The sequence below is a fragment of the Podarcis muralis genome, chromosome 10 (assembly GCF_964188315.1).
Source record: "Podarcis muralis chromosome 10, rPodMur119.hap1.1, whole genome shotgun sequence".
Classification (NCBI taxonomy): domain Eukaryota; kingdom Metazoa; phylum Chordata; class Lepidosauria; order Squamata; family Lacertidae; genus Podarcis; species Podarcis muralis.
Genome location: NC_135664.1, coordinates 37,275,015 through 37,290,413, shown reverse-complemented (window position 1 = coordinate 37,290,413; position 15,399 = coordinate 37,275,015). Strand labels below are relative to the sequence as shown.

At 41.0% G+C, this 15,399-nt stretch overlaps 1 protein-coding gene across 2 annotated transcripts in view; it reads right to left on the bottom strand.

Moving 5' to 3' along the window:
- Positions 1-15,399, bottom strand: part of METTL25 (methyltransferase like 25) — a 44,567-nt gene that overhangs the window by 20,609 nt on the left and 8,559 nt on the right. Inside the window, exons 4-5 of one of the 2 annotated variants that reach the window (XM_028745584.2) lie at positions 8,660-9,298; positions 7,494-7,638 (exon numbers count right to left, since the gene is read on the bottom strand). In XM_028745584.2, the coding sequence (XP_028601417.2) occupies positions 7,494-7,638; positions 8,660-9,298 (784 nt within the window). The remainder of the gene's footprint in view (positions 1-7,493; positions 7,639-8,659; positions 9,299-15,399) is intronic. The other variant, XM_028745585.2, reaches the window with a different exon arrangement.

Sequence of the window (15,399 nt, the reverse complement as noted above, 5' to 3'; positions counted from 1 at the left end):
CAGTTTTGATTTTCATTGTTAACACCTGGCTATTTTTTCAGGCATTTATGGATTGTTAATTCTGCTCTGTGTTTTAAAATTGTTCTTTGTTGTTTAGCTGTCGTTTCAATAATTGAATGATTGCTTTCAATGCATTGTTGTGCCCAACCTGAGATCCATTTGATATAGAGTGGATTATAAATATTTTAATTAAGAAACCCCCACCTTTTTACATAAATTGAAAGAGCAACAAAAAATTCTGATTGAAAGCATCTTGCAGTTTGTAGTATTAAGCAGTACAAAGGTGGAATCTGAGGATAAAGGTGTTATAGGATATTAATTGTATCAGTAAAAGCACAGGATTCCTGAGCGCTTGCATCCTGCTTGCTTTTCTTGTATATTGAAGTTCCATAATGCACAAATATTTACAATTTTATTTTTCATCTCATGTGTGTGAATAAAGAAAAATCAAAATGTTTAGGCTTCATTTCTAACCACTATAGAGAAGCAATGGAATACACCCTAAGGGCAAGGCCTAAAAAAGGTGACAAACCTGCCAAGAGATATAACTGACTGACAATCTGAAACAGCTGTCAGTGTAAGGTAATTACCCAGGGCTTGCTAAACACACTGGAAAATCTCTGTATTTATCACACACTTATTCACAGGGACTGCTCCATAATTTTCGCCTAAGATAAACAGTGAAGAGTGACTTGATATGGAACCTAATACTCATATGCAGTGGAATTCACAAGGCTGGCACCAACAGCATGCCAACTATTTAATTATAAAGATTACTACCTCAGAGATAGTCACCCAAAATTGTGTTCATGCTTGGCTTGTTTATAGCGTACAACTATGCTTTTTTAAAAAAAGTCGTTGTCTTCTTCCATATTTATTTATACCCCACCTTTTTCCCTGATAGGGACTCAAGACAGCTTACGGATAACAGAGAAAGAAGAACTTATTGCCTTTTTATTGTTTACTTAGAAGTAGATTCTATGTTGGACAATAAAGCACACCAATTATGAGTTAAGTGCTAGTGTGACATTACTGTAACAAGTATTAACCCTGCAAAAGTTTAAAAACAAACACATAGAACTTTGGTGACAATCCAACACCAAGTTAGATATGTGTGAAAGCTAGTATGATGATACAAAACAATTTTTTTTTTCTTTCCAGTAGCACCTTAAAGACCAACTAAGTTAGTTCTTGGTATGAGCTTTCGTGTGCATGCACACTTCTTCAGATACCTTTTCGATAGGTAGCCGTGTTGGTCTGCCATAGTCAAAACAAAACAAATTTTTTTTCTTTCCAGTAGCACCTTAAAGACCAACTAAGTTAGTTCTTGGCATGAGCTTTCGTGTGCATGCACACTTCTTCAGATAGTATCATCATCATCATCATCATCACCATCACCACCATCACCATCAAGAAAAACAATAAGAAGAGGCTGGCTTACAGATAAAATAGGAAAACTAAAAAATTAAATCCATGAGCTTAACTGCATCTAAATCATGGCCTTTAATTATGCTCCGAAAGATATTTTTTTTTAAATCAAGGAAACAAGAATAATTGTAAAATGTGGTACAGCATGAGGAGGACAGAAGTCCTAATAATCTGCTGACTTTCATTTGAAAATAAATAAGGCAAGTTTATCCCTGTTGAAATATTACAGAAAAAGAAGAATGGCCTAATAAAATTCAACCACCACCTCAGCCTCAAACACAAATGAGTGGCATGCATCACTTCCCAGACAGCACAGTACCTTCATGACATAACATTAGAGAAGTCCTAAAGATACACGGACTAACTTTAGGGCTATTTGAATTCCAGTGATTGGGTCATGAAAGCCATAGAAGAACATATGACATGCACTGTTCATGAGTCTTTCTGTTACCACCCTGTTTCATCAATCTGGGAAGGTAGCCCATCTAAGAGAAGGAAATCTCTGGTGCTAAACCTCTGAGGTCTTGCAGCTATACTCATTGGTGGGAAAGGCTTCAGGAGTAAACCCTAGGGAACAATTTGTACTTGCTGCCTTGTGGGACATCTTCGGGAAAAGTAAAGGCTAAGGAGTAAAACCCTACACAAATCTGGAGTGGAGTCCCTAAGACGGTAGGATAGTTCCTTGTACATCTCCTTCCGCAACTCTGGGAGCCAAGCTGGTGCTAAACGTATTGCTCTGCTTTCCTTTGGACCACATCTTTGATGCCAAGAGGGGGGTCTTGTCGTCTGGGCAGCCCAGGACCTCCATATGCAATGCCCAGGCTTGCACCCCAAGAAGGACACTTTGGTGCTGCAAACACAGATTCTCAAAACCCAGAAGCTAAGACCACACTACACAAAAAGTTATAATAAGAATTCCTATAGGAAAGACCCATTAGCCATCCTTCTTCTGTTTATTGCACTGATATATATATACATGTATACGTTAAATAAGCTGCTTTATACACAAATATAAAGAGAAGTTATGGAAAAGTAAAGAGATTTTGAAACGATGCCTGGAAGACACAAAATGTTTTCTATGAAAATGATGAATGGGTAAGTAATATGACAGGTCTGTTACAAGATCTTGCATACTAAGTATATGCAATTAATCACTGTAATTATGCATTCAGACAGAAAAGGTGACTTCTTATCGCTGAAATATTAAGTATTTAAGTTATGAGAACTGGGATTGGGACACTATGGCACACACATCCTATACAGAAAGATATTAAAAACAATGACATGACAAGTGCTAATGGACTAGTTTTCTTTAAGTTGTTTAAAAACACTTCAGTCTAGGCATAAAACAGAAGGCTGAGCAGCACAGAAGTTGCACTGAAAGTGAAACCCGGCTTTCTTTGGGGCTCCCAAATGGCAACATTATGCACATCTACTTCTTAAGTATTACAAACAGGTTTCTCTAGATCTTTATTTTATTTGGCTCTGGGTATATTTCATACTCAGAAAGCAACCACCATTACAGGACTTGGGAGGCAGATTATATTATTTCGTTATGAGATCGTATTGTTGTTTTATTGACAGATTCACCCTGCTCTAGAGGATTCTCCAATCTGAGCCCTGTCCAGTTGTCAAGGATGCTGTTGTGAAACCATACCACTGAGAACGTCACTCAGAACGGAACAAGAACTGGGAAGATTACATCAGCGGCATTTTTTTGGGTCTGTGCATTTGAACAGATTTTACTAATAAGAAGATGGGATCACAACCAACCAGCACTAAATGTCACACTTGGGTGAAAACCAAGAAGCACAGAAATATTTGTCCGTATTCATTCTGAGATTATAGAAAAATCACTTTAAAAGATGTTCTACAACCATTTGTGTATTGCATTCTGCATTAAAACAAATGCAAGATCCTTTTAAATGATGGTTTTGGGAGCTATAAAGACACCAAACTATACAAGCCTTCATATGTATTTCATTTTTTAGCTGAGGTGAAAGTCTATACAAATCTTGTAGTGCATTTAAGATTTAATTAAATACCTACAGAAGAACAGAAATGCAACTGTTTTGACGCCATACTCGTAGGTGGATTTCGGACTTTTTAGTTGGAAAATGAGTCACATATTCCATTATTCGGCCTTCACCCTTAATGTCCCGCCCCACCTCCGGTAAATAACTATGACTACAATCCACCTTCCACCAACACACATCCCAACATCAGGGTCTTTTCCAGGGAGTCTTCTCTTCTCATGAGGTGGCCAAAGTATTGGAGCCTCAGCTTCATGATCAGTCCTTCCAGTGAGCACTCAGGACTGATTTCCTTAAGAATGGATCGGTTTGATCTTCTTGCAATCCATGGGACTCTCAAGAGTCTCCTCCAGCACCATAATTCAAAAGCATCAATTCTTCGGCGATCAGCCTTCTTTATGGTCCAGCTCTCACTTCCATACATCACTACTGGGAAAAGTACGTCTAAAGTACGTCTAAAAGCTAAAGTACGTCTAGCCAATTAACACAAACGCTTTCTCTGCTTATCGCTGCCTCTATCATCTGCTTGCTTTAGATGGCTATAAAGCTCTCTTTTCTTTTTGCAAAACTCTCACGTGTAAAGATGACAAATATAGCTATACACAATCCACAAACACGGATATGGGTTTTCCAGAGAATAGTGTAATTTGCATTGGATATTTTTCATAGAATCATAGAGTTGGAAGAGACCACAAGGGCCACCGAGTCCAACCCCTTGCCAAGCAGGAAACACCATCAGAGCACTCCTGACATATGGTTGTCAAGCCTCTGCTTAAAGACCTCCAAAGAAGGAGACTCCACCACACTCCTTGGCAGCAAATTCCACTGTTGAACAGGTCTTACTGTCAGGAAGTTCTTCCTAATGTTTAGGTGGAATCTTCTTTCTTGTAGTTTGGATCCATTGCTCCGTGTCCGCTTCAGTACGTGAATAAAAAAAAAATCATTGCAGAGAGCCCACCCAACGATAGTTCCAGTTGGAGCATCTATGTACTCTTTCAAGACACAATAAAAATACTGGAGTTCATGTATTCAGTGAAGAAACGCCGGAATTTTGAATTCCTTCTGTACTGTTTCTTCAATAAAACCCCTCTGTATTTTGAATTGGTCACGTGGGGGGGGGGGGGACTGTCAGAGAGCTATAGTGAAATTTAATAAGATAATGATTTTTAAATGTTTCAGCATACATATTAGTTAAAAACATCTGTTATTTCCTTTACAGCCATGTTTCAGATATCTCACAAATTGATTCAAACAATGCAAACATGTGCCATACAGCAATATTTAGAGATTGTATGGAAATGAAATCAAGTGCTTTGATCTTTTCTTTGGAGCACTTCATGAGTTGCCATGGTATCAAAGTCTCTTGCTTTTAGATTAATATTGTGGAAGACAGAAGTAGATTCTTTCATCATTTCAAGAGGGTCAGACATAAAAAAAACCCCTCAAGTTCTATATCAAACAATGCTTCTAAAAGAATGTGCAGTTCCTTTACATGTCAACGGAACTGAATTTCCAAACGAGGAACACAATCTAAATCTGAGCATGTATAGCTCAACTGATTTCAATCGGCTTGTGTGTGTCTGCCCTCTGGATCATAACCAAATAATCTTTCAACATGCCATGGATTTAGAATCTAATGTGAAACTCTAGCGATTCAAGAGCAGGTTAAAAGTGGAGGCCTGATGTTTAGGGGTGGCTCAATGGTCTATCCGTGGCACTAGAGTCACCTCTGTGTTATAGGAGATAACCTGGCTCCAGTGACATGTCACCTTTGTTTGGATGACTGCAATGTCTTGGATGTGAAGCTGCCTTTGAAAATGATAGCTGGTACAAAATATGGCTGCTAAAGTATTAGCTAGAACTGTGTATTATGAGCCCAATAATTTATCTTCTCCAATCCCAATGCAATGTGCTGGTTTTTCTTTTTAAAGCCCTCCATGGTTTGGGATCTTGGTGTGTGACATATCACCCCTTCCTACATGTGCACTGTCTCCCATTTCTGACCCTGTGTGCCCCCAAAATCTGTTCCAGAGGGTCCCCCAACCCTCCAGATTTTTTTTTTTAAGGGCATGTAGGATGCTGGAGGGGCCAGGAGTGGAAGTTTGATTGTGCACACCGAGGTCTGCTGCACCAAAGGAGCTGCAGTGTTGAATAACACCCTCTGAAGTTAATGTGACTAAGTCTTATCCATAAACATCAGTGATTCTACTCTGAGTACAATCAGCAACGGAAGCAATCCTTGGACGTAAAAGCTTGTGGCACAATAAATTGAAATGCTAAAGTTCATAATCTTTTGCTACAGGTAAAGGTAAATGTAGCCCTGCCCGTATGGGCCAGTCTTGACAGACTCTGGGGTTGTGCGCCCATCTCACTCAAGAGGCCGGGGGCCAGCGCTGTCCGGAGACACTTCCGGGTCACGTGGCCAGCATGACTAAGCAGCATCTGGCGAGCCAGCGCAGCACACGGAAACGCCGTTTACCTTCCCGCCAGTAAGCGGCCCCTATTTATCTACTTGCACCTGGGGGTGCTTTCGAACTGCTAGGTTGGCAGGCGCTGGGACCGAACGACGGGAGCGCACCCCGCCGCGGGGATTTGAACCGCCAACCTTTTGATCGGCAAGCCCTAGGCGCTGAGGCTTTTACCCACAGCGCCACCCGCGTCCCTACAGGATGCTACAGGAAGCTAACACAACTACCCTTCTAGATTTCACATTTGTGCTTCAAGCAAGTCAACTTCACAGAAACTGGCATGCTGAAACTAACCATAGTTAAGATTACATAGCAACAGTTCTGGATCCAGATGATATGATAAGCTGCGAAAGCTTCCAAACTCCTCCCGGTCGCACAGGAGGAAGACTGGAGATGGGGAATACATAAACTCTAAGCTCACTATGGCTCGTGCACATTGTGGTAAACTAATGGGTCTTGCGAACTAAATTAATGCAAACGTGTCTGAAATCTAAAGCCAAAGGTTGTTCTTTACTGTAATAAAGGTAAAGGTACCCCTGCCCGTACGTGCCAGTCTTGCCAGACTCTAGGGTTGTGCGCTCATCTCACTCAAATGGCCGGGAGCCAGCGCTGTCCACAGACACTTCCGGGTCACGTGGCCAGCATGACAAGGTTCATCTGGCGAGCCAGCGCAGCACACGGAACGCCGTTTACCTTCCCGCTGGTAAGCGGTCCCTATTTATCTACTTGCACCCGAAGGTACTTTCGAACTGCTAGGTTGGCAGGCGCTGGGACTGAACGACGGGAGCGCACCCCGCCGCGGGGATTCGAACCGCCGACCTTTCGATCGGCAAGCCCTAGGCGCTAAGGCTTTAACCCACAACGCCACCCGTGTCCCTTTACTGTAATACTGAATCGTTATTATTTTAGTAATCTGCAAGATAATTCTGGGTAAGTTTTATATTTCCTATTTCAGATCATGTTTAACTAAAGGTATATACATATATAAAATCATTCTGTTCCCATAATGAAATTTTCTGGAACTATTTGCTCTCTAATTATACAAGTGTGCTGTTATCTACAAACCCATTAAACTTCTCTGTTTGTGCATTTACATACTTAAGGAGGTTAAACCAGTTTAAGTGGCAAGCACATTGACATCATAATCTTCCAACTTGGCTTATGATTGTAAACAGCCACAGTATTTCCAAAGGCATAAACGCACAACTCACTGTATAATGAATCAGTGTGGTGTTACGGGTACACTGCTAACGGCAAAATCTGATATAAACGTTATGTGGATGGAAATATAATGATGAACAAAAACACATATTTTTAAGTGAAGCCAAGTAAAAACAGCTGTCTTTATAACCACATTAAAGCATGCTGTATTAATAAGCCTATGACCAAATATTACAAATATAAAAGAGAGTGGCAAAACAGGAAAGCCACAGGGCATGCAGAAGTGAGTCTTCCACAAGTCATAATGAAAAGCAGTAAGAAATGAGTCAATAAAAGAAACCAAGGACATTATTAATTAAACAGGTTTTTAAAAAAGGACTCAGGTAGAAAAGGCTTGCTGTACCTTCCTGAGTTTCATGCTCCTCTGACAGAAGATGGTAACAGCAGCCGACACTGCAAACTGCCTTGATTTCAGGTTTAGCAGTAAAAAGTCGCAGGGTGCTCGGAGCAAGATCACCACAGGTATGTAGGCCCACCATTACACAGTCCTGGAACAGAATAGAAATAATACACATTCAGAATTGAGCTCACCATTAGTGAATTGTCATACACCGCAAATTCTGAAGCCCACAATGTATGTGACGAGGCAAAGATCATTTGCATTATTCCTCCAGCTCTCTCCTACCTATAGGTGGAAGAGAATGGAGAAATTAAGGCCTCTTGGATTTATTAAGGTCTCTTGGGAAGAAGTTTCCACACTGAATATATTTACACCCAGGCAGTATGCTGTAAAAAGCAGCCACTTAGCTCTCGGGAGGTCGGGTGAGCTCCACCACACCAGCCCCCTGTCTGCGACTGTTCTCGACGTGAAATATTTCAAGCTTCAAAATTAATAAAATGAGTTAATAAAGTGAGATAATTCAGGGACATTGTAAAATTAGCAAAAAAAAAAAAAATTAATAAAGGGAATTTTTAGTCAAAATATGTTCCTGAAGTTTAAGGAAAGTGACTTTATATAGGCTATATGAACATGTTTAGATATAGGGAACAACGGATCAAGGAAATTTGAATGGCAAGGAACTTCCATTTATGAACCAAACCTCCACTTAGCTAAGCCTGTACTTATGAAACATTTAGTGTGGCACTTCTAAATAATAGCAATGGTGTCGTTATAAAACGGATCCCATGCTCTATTTCCTCTGTGCTGTTAAAAAAATGTTATAAAGATGTAGCAGAAAATATTTTTAAAATCAGGTTAAGTAGCCCAGAGTTCTACTCCACAATTCGCCTTACAGTGATGACCAGACCAGGGATTCTATGCAGGAGGGAACATAGGAGGGAAAGACCACTCCAATTCCAGTTGACTTGGTAAAAGGAACTTTCTTTCTTTATTAATAGCCAGCTGAGAGGCTAGTAGCATATGCCTCCACATTGGCCACAGAGGATAGACTTTGCTCTGTGGCACCAGCAAGGAAACGCAGTCTGCTTGTCTCTTAGCAAGACTGTAAAAGTAATAGCAGAATGGGTTTATTCACAAGCAACCTGGATTATAACAACAAGCAAAATAACCTCCAGATCTTCAACAATGTCTCGCAGCTCTGTTTCTGCAGTGACGTATGACGTTAATGGAGAATATAGGTTGGCTTCTTTTGACCGGCTTGCTTTCTCTTTAAGGGAAGCCATCTTCCTTCGTTCTTTCTCCTCTTCACAGAGCTCCCTACAATTACTTCTGGTTGAGCAGTCAGTTTCCACAGCGTCAGCAGGCAGAATACTTAGGAATACATTTTCCGGAATGTTGCTCTCTTCGGGCTGCAGCTGAGCCCCCGAGTGAAGTTCATACTGTTTGTTAGTAATACACTTATCAGAGTCTGTGAAAACATCAGCTGTTTCAAAAAGAATGGAATCTGGAGCAGCCACCTGGGCCTGACTTTGAAGACTGTTATTAGTACTTAAGAGCTTTTCACTGATATTTGCTTTACATTTCCCTTTATCTTGCTGTGGCCTTTCATTTGCCTCTTCCAACACTTGCTCTCTGACATTTGCTCTTCCCCGTCTTTGATAGGCTTTCCAGTGTTTCTTCAATTTCCTGTTCCTTTCATTAGCTCCGTGGGTGTTTGTGTTTGAGGAATCAATTCCGTAAACCTTCAGATTATACTGCAATGACAAGAAGGAGCTCAGGTAGCCTTTTCCAGATCCCAGGTCAATAACCTAGAACACAGATAACAAAAATAACTTATTAAAAGTAGCAGATACTCATATTTGCAGGCAACAACTATAAACCATAAAATTAATTGGGGGGGGGAGTGTAGGTCCTGTGATTTAAATAGTTCTGTTAGCGTTTATATCTCCCTCGAGGTTAGCACAAGGTAAAACTATACTACCTGATAATGTCAAAATGCAGTAATTTAAAATTCAAATGTCCTAGACTCGGAAACAGGTCTTTAAGAATTCGTATTTGGTCTGCAAATTTCTCCCCCAAAAGGGTAATTTACTAGGACCTTAGGAGTGACAAAGAGAAGGTCTTGAGCTCAGGTGCTCCCTCCCTGAACCTCTTCAATTCTAGGAGAAGTGGGTGTACGCATTGGGGGAAAATATTACGTTCAAGCACAGTATGGTGTTTAATAACAGTATTTCAATATCATATTTCAGTTGTTCCAATTGGGGTGTGTGTGTGTGTGTGTGTGTGTGATCTCAGAAACCTTTAGAGAACAGCACTAGAACGCAGGCCCAGTATTGAAGCTGGTGAGCTGAGGCTAAGATTGCAGTGGCTTGCCCAAGACCCTCTAGTGAACTCACAGCTAAGGTTAGGTTGTATACATATTCTTCCCTTCTTACACACCAGCTCTCTTGTCCTGGCTGGTTCATTCACCTATCTTCAGAATGAATGGAGAACAAATCCTGGTCCCAGGTTAGGTTAGATTCTGGGAGGAAAATATCACTTGAATGAGCCCAAAGGAATTCATTTTGAGCTTTTCGTCTCCATGAAAGAGCTGCTCCCAGACTTCCAGGAAGTGGATTTCCCCATGCTCATTCCTGCTATTATTGAGAAGTGTGTGCTTATAATCTGTTTTTATCGTATACTTCTACTGTACCTTGTTGAAATTAGAAAACACGGTCAATTAAAGTAACTTTCACTCTGCTAAGTAAGTTCTTGTTTGAATTAATGTTCAGTTTAGCTTTCATTAAGAATATACAAAAAGTCACATGGACAGGTAAAGAGCCTCCAATATTAATTTTAAAATGAATGTCTCACTCTTTTTATGGAAGTGCTTTTGAATCCAAAAAAGCTCTCTATCAAATATGAAGATCAACCCTAGTTTGAGAAACTTAAAATTTTGTCTCAGGCTATAGAAAGAATGGTTATCAATATTACAAAATGCAAGTATTTGAAATGGACAGAACTTACAAAGGGGGAAACTGATTGATGCTTCCATATACAAAAGTACATCTCATACCAGAATCTTCCATTTTCTATAGACAAAGGTCTGAGAGAAGAGGGAACATTCTCTCTTTCCTTCTCAAGCATGTGAAATCTACACCAAATATTCTCATCTACAACTATGACAAAAGGAATTTATGAAATGATTTCCCAACAACTGGTGAAAACGTAACACTCTATATTAATGTAATTTACAATCTCTTTGATCCTTCAACACCTTTGCTGTGGTTTCGATATGCTGTTCAACCTTTCTTTGACAGGAACTTGAGGCTTGGGCTTAAAACAATAATGGATTGTCCTTTACTGACCTCTAGTGTCTGTCAAATTGCCAGTGCTACCTCAGCAAGCCATTTCTACTCAACTTTTTAATCAAGGAAATCACATATGTACGTCAACACTATACATTTTTAATGAACATTTGTGTTCCCTTTGAAAAGTGCAATGAAAGTTATGCTAAGCACATTGGAAAAAGCTAATCCCCACTGAAATACCACTGACTCAACTTGGAAAGGCAATGCCAAGAATAAACTATTAAAAGTGAAAGTTCCAAGACATAATGAAATCTTTATTGGGTTAAATACTATGTCCAAATACAGTCCTTGTAAGCAACAAGGCAAAAACTTTAATGCAACAAGGCAAAACATTTTAATGGCAAGTCAGAAGTAAAGCTTCAGCCCAAAAGCTGGCTGCATGTGTACTATTCAACAGATATTAAAAGGACCAAACTTAAAAAGCTTTATCGAGGGCTATGTTCTGTTCTAATGGTTTTTAATGCTATTATAGTTTATATTTGTTTTGTTTTTATCTCATTATAAGCTACAAGATTCCCTGCAACTTAGTTAGCAAGGGAAACATTTTAGAAGTGAATTTTTATTAAAAATTACATAAGCTGGGTTTACTTAGCATGTGAGACAGGGAATGCAATTGAGCTGGCAGCTGGGATAGGCCTTTGCCTCGCCCCCCCCCCCAGTGGGCCCCTCACTGCTGGCCTTGGGGCTGAGCCTGGCAAATGGACTCTATCCCCCTAGTCTGCTCTTTGGATCTTTAGCCTTTTGCCATATTTCAGTGGTACATTTAGGTCTTTTCTAATTAACATTTGTTTACAGGCGGAAACCATTCTGCACACATCTGATTGATTCATGATCACCAACACACACATCATTTTCGACCCCAGAAGGAGGTGGAATGGGGTAGGTGGCACAAGTATTTGAAAAGGTATAATTTATCACTGGCTTGCTTTTAAAACCTAGCAGACTATCCGCATGTTCTGGAAGTGTTGGTAAATGCCAAAGAACATTTACAAACACAAGCATACGGTATACATGATTTTGTCTTTGAAATGTACCGTAAGAAAACCAGGTTGGGGGGGAAAGTCTCTATCATTCAACAAGTTGCAGTTTCTCATTCACGAAAAAGATTGTTCCCAGACAGGAGCCAGAAAAGGCAATCACTTGCTACAGCAGGACAACTGATTCTTAAAGACACTTCAAGTCTTAACGGTTCAAGTAAGGTTCTATTTGCACAGAGCAAGGCTGCTACCATTATGAGATTGGATCTTCTGCCCAAATAAAACCTAACTAGATGCTCTTCATATGTATATGCTTTGGGAGGAATTCAATGAGCACAAGCATTTCAGCTTCCTTCCGCTCCTTCCTTTATGTGCTGTTCTGGACGTTCTCCCAACACACACACCCTGAGCCAATTTGCAGGGACACGGCTGGAGAGGGGGGACATTGCACTAGCAGAATTCCTTGTGCAGGCTTCCACCAGTGGATCTCCTTGGTTGAATCCGGCCCTATGAGTAGAGAACGGAGCCAAAGAACTGCACTGCTGGCCCTGCCCTCAGCATCATGAATGGCTATCGCTCTGTTTCCTGGATTTCCACACCATCCACGAGAAGTTGCTTATTCAAAGGCTTTCCTGATTCAAACATCAGTACCAACGTACAACTATCCAACGTACAACTAAGGTAAAGGTAAAGGACCCCTGGACAGTTAAGTCCAGTCAAAAGCGACTATGGCGTTACAGTGCTCACCTCACTTTCAGGCTGAGGAAGCCGGCGTTTGTACACAGACAGCTTTCCGGCTCATGTGGCCAGCATGACTAAACTGCTTCTGGCACGACGAAACACTGAGACGGAAACCAGAGCGCATGGAAATGCTATTACCTTCCCGCCGCAGGGGTACCTATTTATCTACTTGCACTGGCGTGCTTTCTAACTGCTAGGTTGGCAGGAGCTGGGACTGAGCAACGGGAGCTCACTCCATCGTGGGGATTTGAACCACCAACCTTCCAATCGGCAAACCCAAGAGGCTCAGTGGTTTAGACCACAACACCACCCGTGTCCCTTCAAACTATCTAGGCATCAGAGTCAGTGCCATGCATGATATTGGGGATGGGGCTAGCAACACAGTCCCACAACGTCCTTCTCCACGTGGAGAACTGGGTAGGACTATTGTTGGTGAACCGTGCAATTACAAACCATACTAGCAAAACCTATTGCGCTACAGGGTGCATTGCTAGTGTGGTGCATAGTCACACAATCCCCTCTAACCCTGTATATCACTGGGAGCAGTGTGGGAGTAACCAGGGGATTGTGGCAACCAGGCGGCTTTGATTAACTAATGAAATGGGCTTGAAGATATCCATTTATGGGTCCTGATACTATTCTTGCCTCTTGTTTATTAGCTTGCATCTGCACTAACTAAGCCAGGAGGTCCTTTCCAAGATACTTCAAACTACATGTAAAACAACAACTTGACTTGGTCCCAACACAATTGAATGCTATTGTAGAGAAAAGGTTTTATATTTCTTTTAGATTATGCCTCAGTGTAATATTAAATACTATTACAATGATTTTCTTCATCTAAAACAGGGATGAAGAACCTGTGGCCCTCCAGATGTTGTGAAGACTGTAATTCCATGATCTCTGAACACTGGCTACGAGTGATGGGAGTTGGAAACCAACAATGTCCGGAGGACCACAGCATCCCTTTTTTTAATCTCAAGGCATCCAAAATGCAGCCATTCATAAAATAGACAATGAACTTGATTATTATTATTTTTTTTTAAAAAAACCTGTTGATTAACTTCGAAAGTAATAGTTTTCAAAATAAGTATACCGGTATGCACTTTAATTTTGCTATACAACCAACCACCATACCATCACAGTATCTTCTACCACCCATTAAACATTGCAGGTAAAAAGTTGAAACTAAGGGCAGAGACTGGAGTCTCTTAAAAAGAACCCTCTTAAAAAGATATGTACTGTTGTAAACCATGTGTTTGTGTTTTTCATAGCGCTACACTTTAATTATATTTGGCATACTTTTATGAGAAGGGCTGAAAAGAATCCAATATGAAAAATCTCTCCTAAAGTCTTGCATTTTTTCCATTAACTAAAACCAGGGAGTGCTTTTATCCACCCCACCCCCCCATATTAATTCCAGTGTAACCAAAAGGCCATTTGGGGGTATTAGGGATTTGCAATTCTGAGCAAACAATGCAATATTACAATGCATTGATTGACTAAAACGTTTAATCATAAACAGCCTCTATTTTACAATACAATACAAATACCTTTATTGGCATTCCAAGTCTCTATTTTATATTCAGTGCAAATTGTGGAAAGTCTGGGTTACAATTAAGACTGTAAGAACAGCCTTCTGGATCAGGCCAGTGGCCCATCTAATCCAGCATCCTGTTCTCACAGTGGCCAATCAGATGCCTGTGGGAAACCGAAAGCACAAGAGCACAGGACCCAAGCACAAGAGCGCTCTCCCCTCCTGTGGTTTCCAGCAACAGGTATTCAGAAGCATTACTGCCTCTATCTGTGAAGGGAGAGAATAGAAGTTATGGATGGTAGCCATCAAAAGCCCTCTCCTCCATGCATTTATCTAACCCTCCTCAAGCCATGTAGGCTGGAGGCCATCACTGCCTCTTGTAGGAGTGACTTCCAGAGTTTAGCTATGTGCATAGCAGTCAACATTTCCCCTTTTTAAAGGGAAATTCCCTTATTCCGAATAGGATTCCTCACAAGAAAAGGGAAAAGTTGACAGCTATGACTATGTGCTGTGTGAAAAAGTGCTTTCTCCTGATTCTTCCAACGTTCTGCTTCACGGGATTGCCCACAAATTCTAGTTTTATGAAAGAGGGAGAAAAAATTTTCTCTACCGACTTTCTCCAGGCCAGGCATAATTTTATAAACTTCTATCGTGTCACCTCTTACTTGCCTGTTCTCTAAACCAGGCACCCCCAAACTCGGTCCCCCAGCTGCTTTGGGACTACAACTCCCATCATCCCTAGCTAACAGGACCGGTGGTCAGGGATGATGGGAATTGTAGTCCCAAAACAGCTGGAAGGCCGAGTTTGGGGATGCCTGCTCTAAACCCAAAAGTCCCAAACACTGCATCCTGTTTTCATAGGGGAGTCTCTTCAGCTCCCTGAACATTTTGGTTGCCCTTTTCTGAACCTTTTCCAACTCTGCAATTACTGCAATCAGATGTCAAACCGCACAGACAGTTGTCTAATCTTACAGTGCAATGCCATACTCACTTCAGGGCAGACGTACCTAGGGTTGCGCTGAAACAAAATATCGCAACAGAACAACTCAATAAAACCAAGTTAAAATATCAATCACGATAACCAGGAATGCCAGGAACTGGTATTGATGGTCAGGGAAATGCTTGGGGAAACAGATAGATTTTCAGTCGCCATAGGAAACATCCCAGGATCAGAGCCCGCACAGCCTATTCCTGACTTGGAAGTCCTCGGTATACCAGTGGACAGTCATGGGAGTAGCAGTATTGCCTACGGTTCTTCTGCCTGAGGGAGTGCATGTTGAGTCCAAAGTCCCTTCCCCTTAACAGTC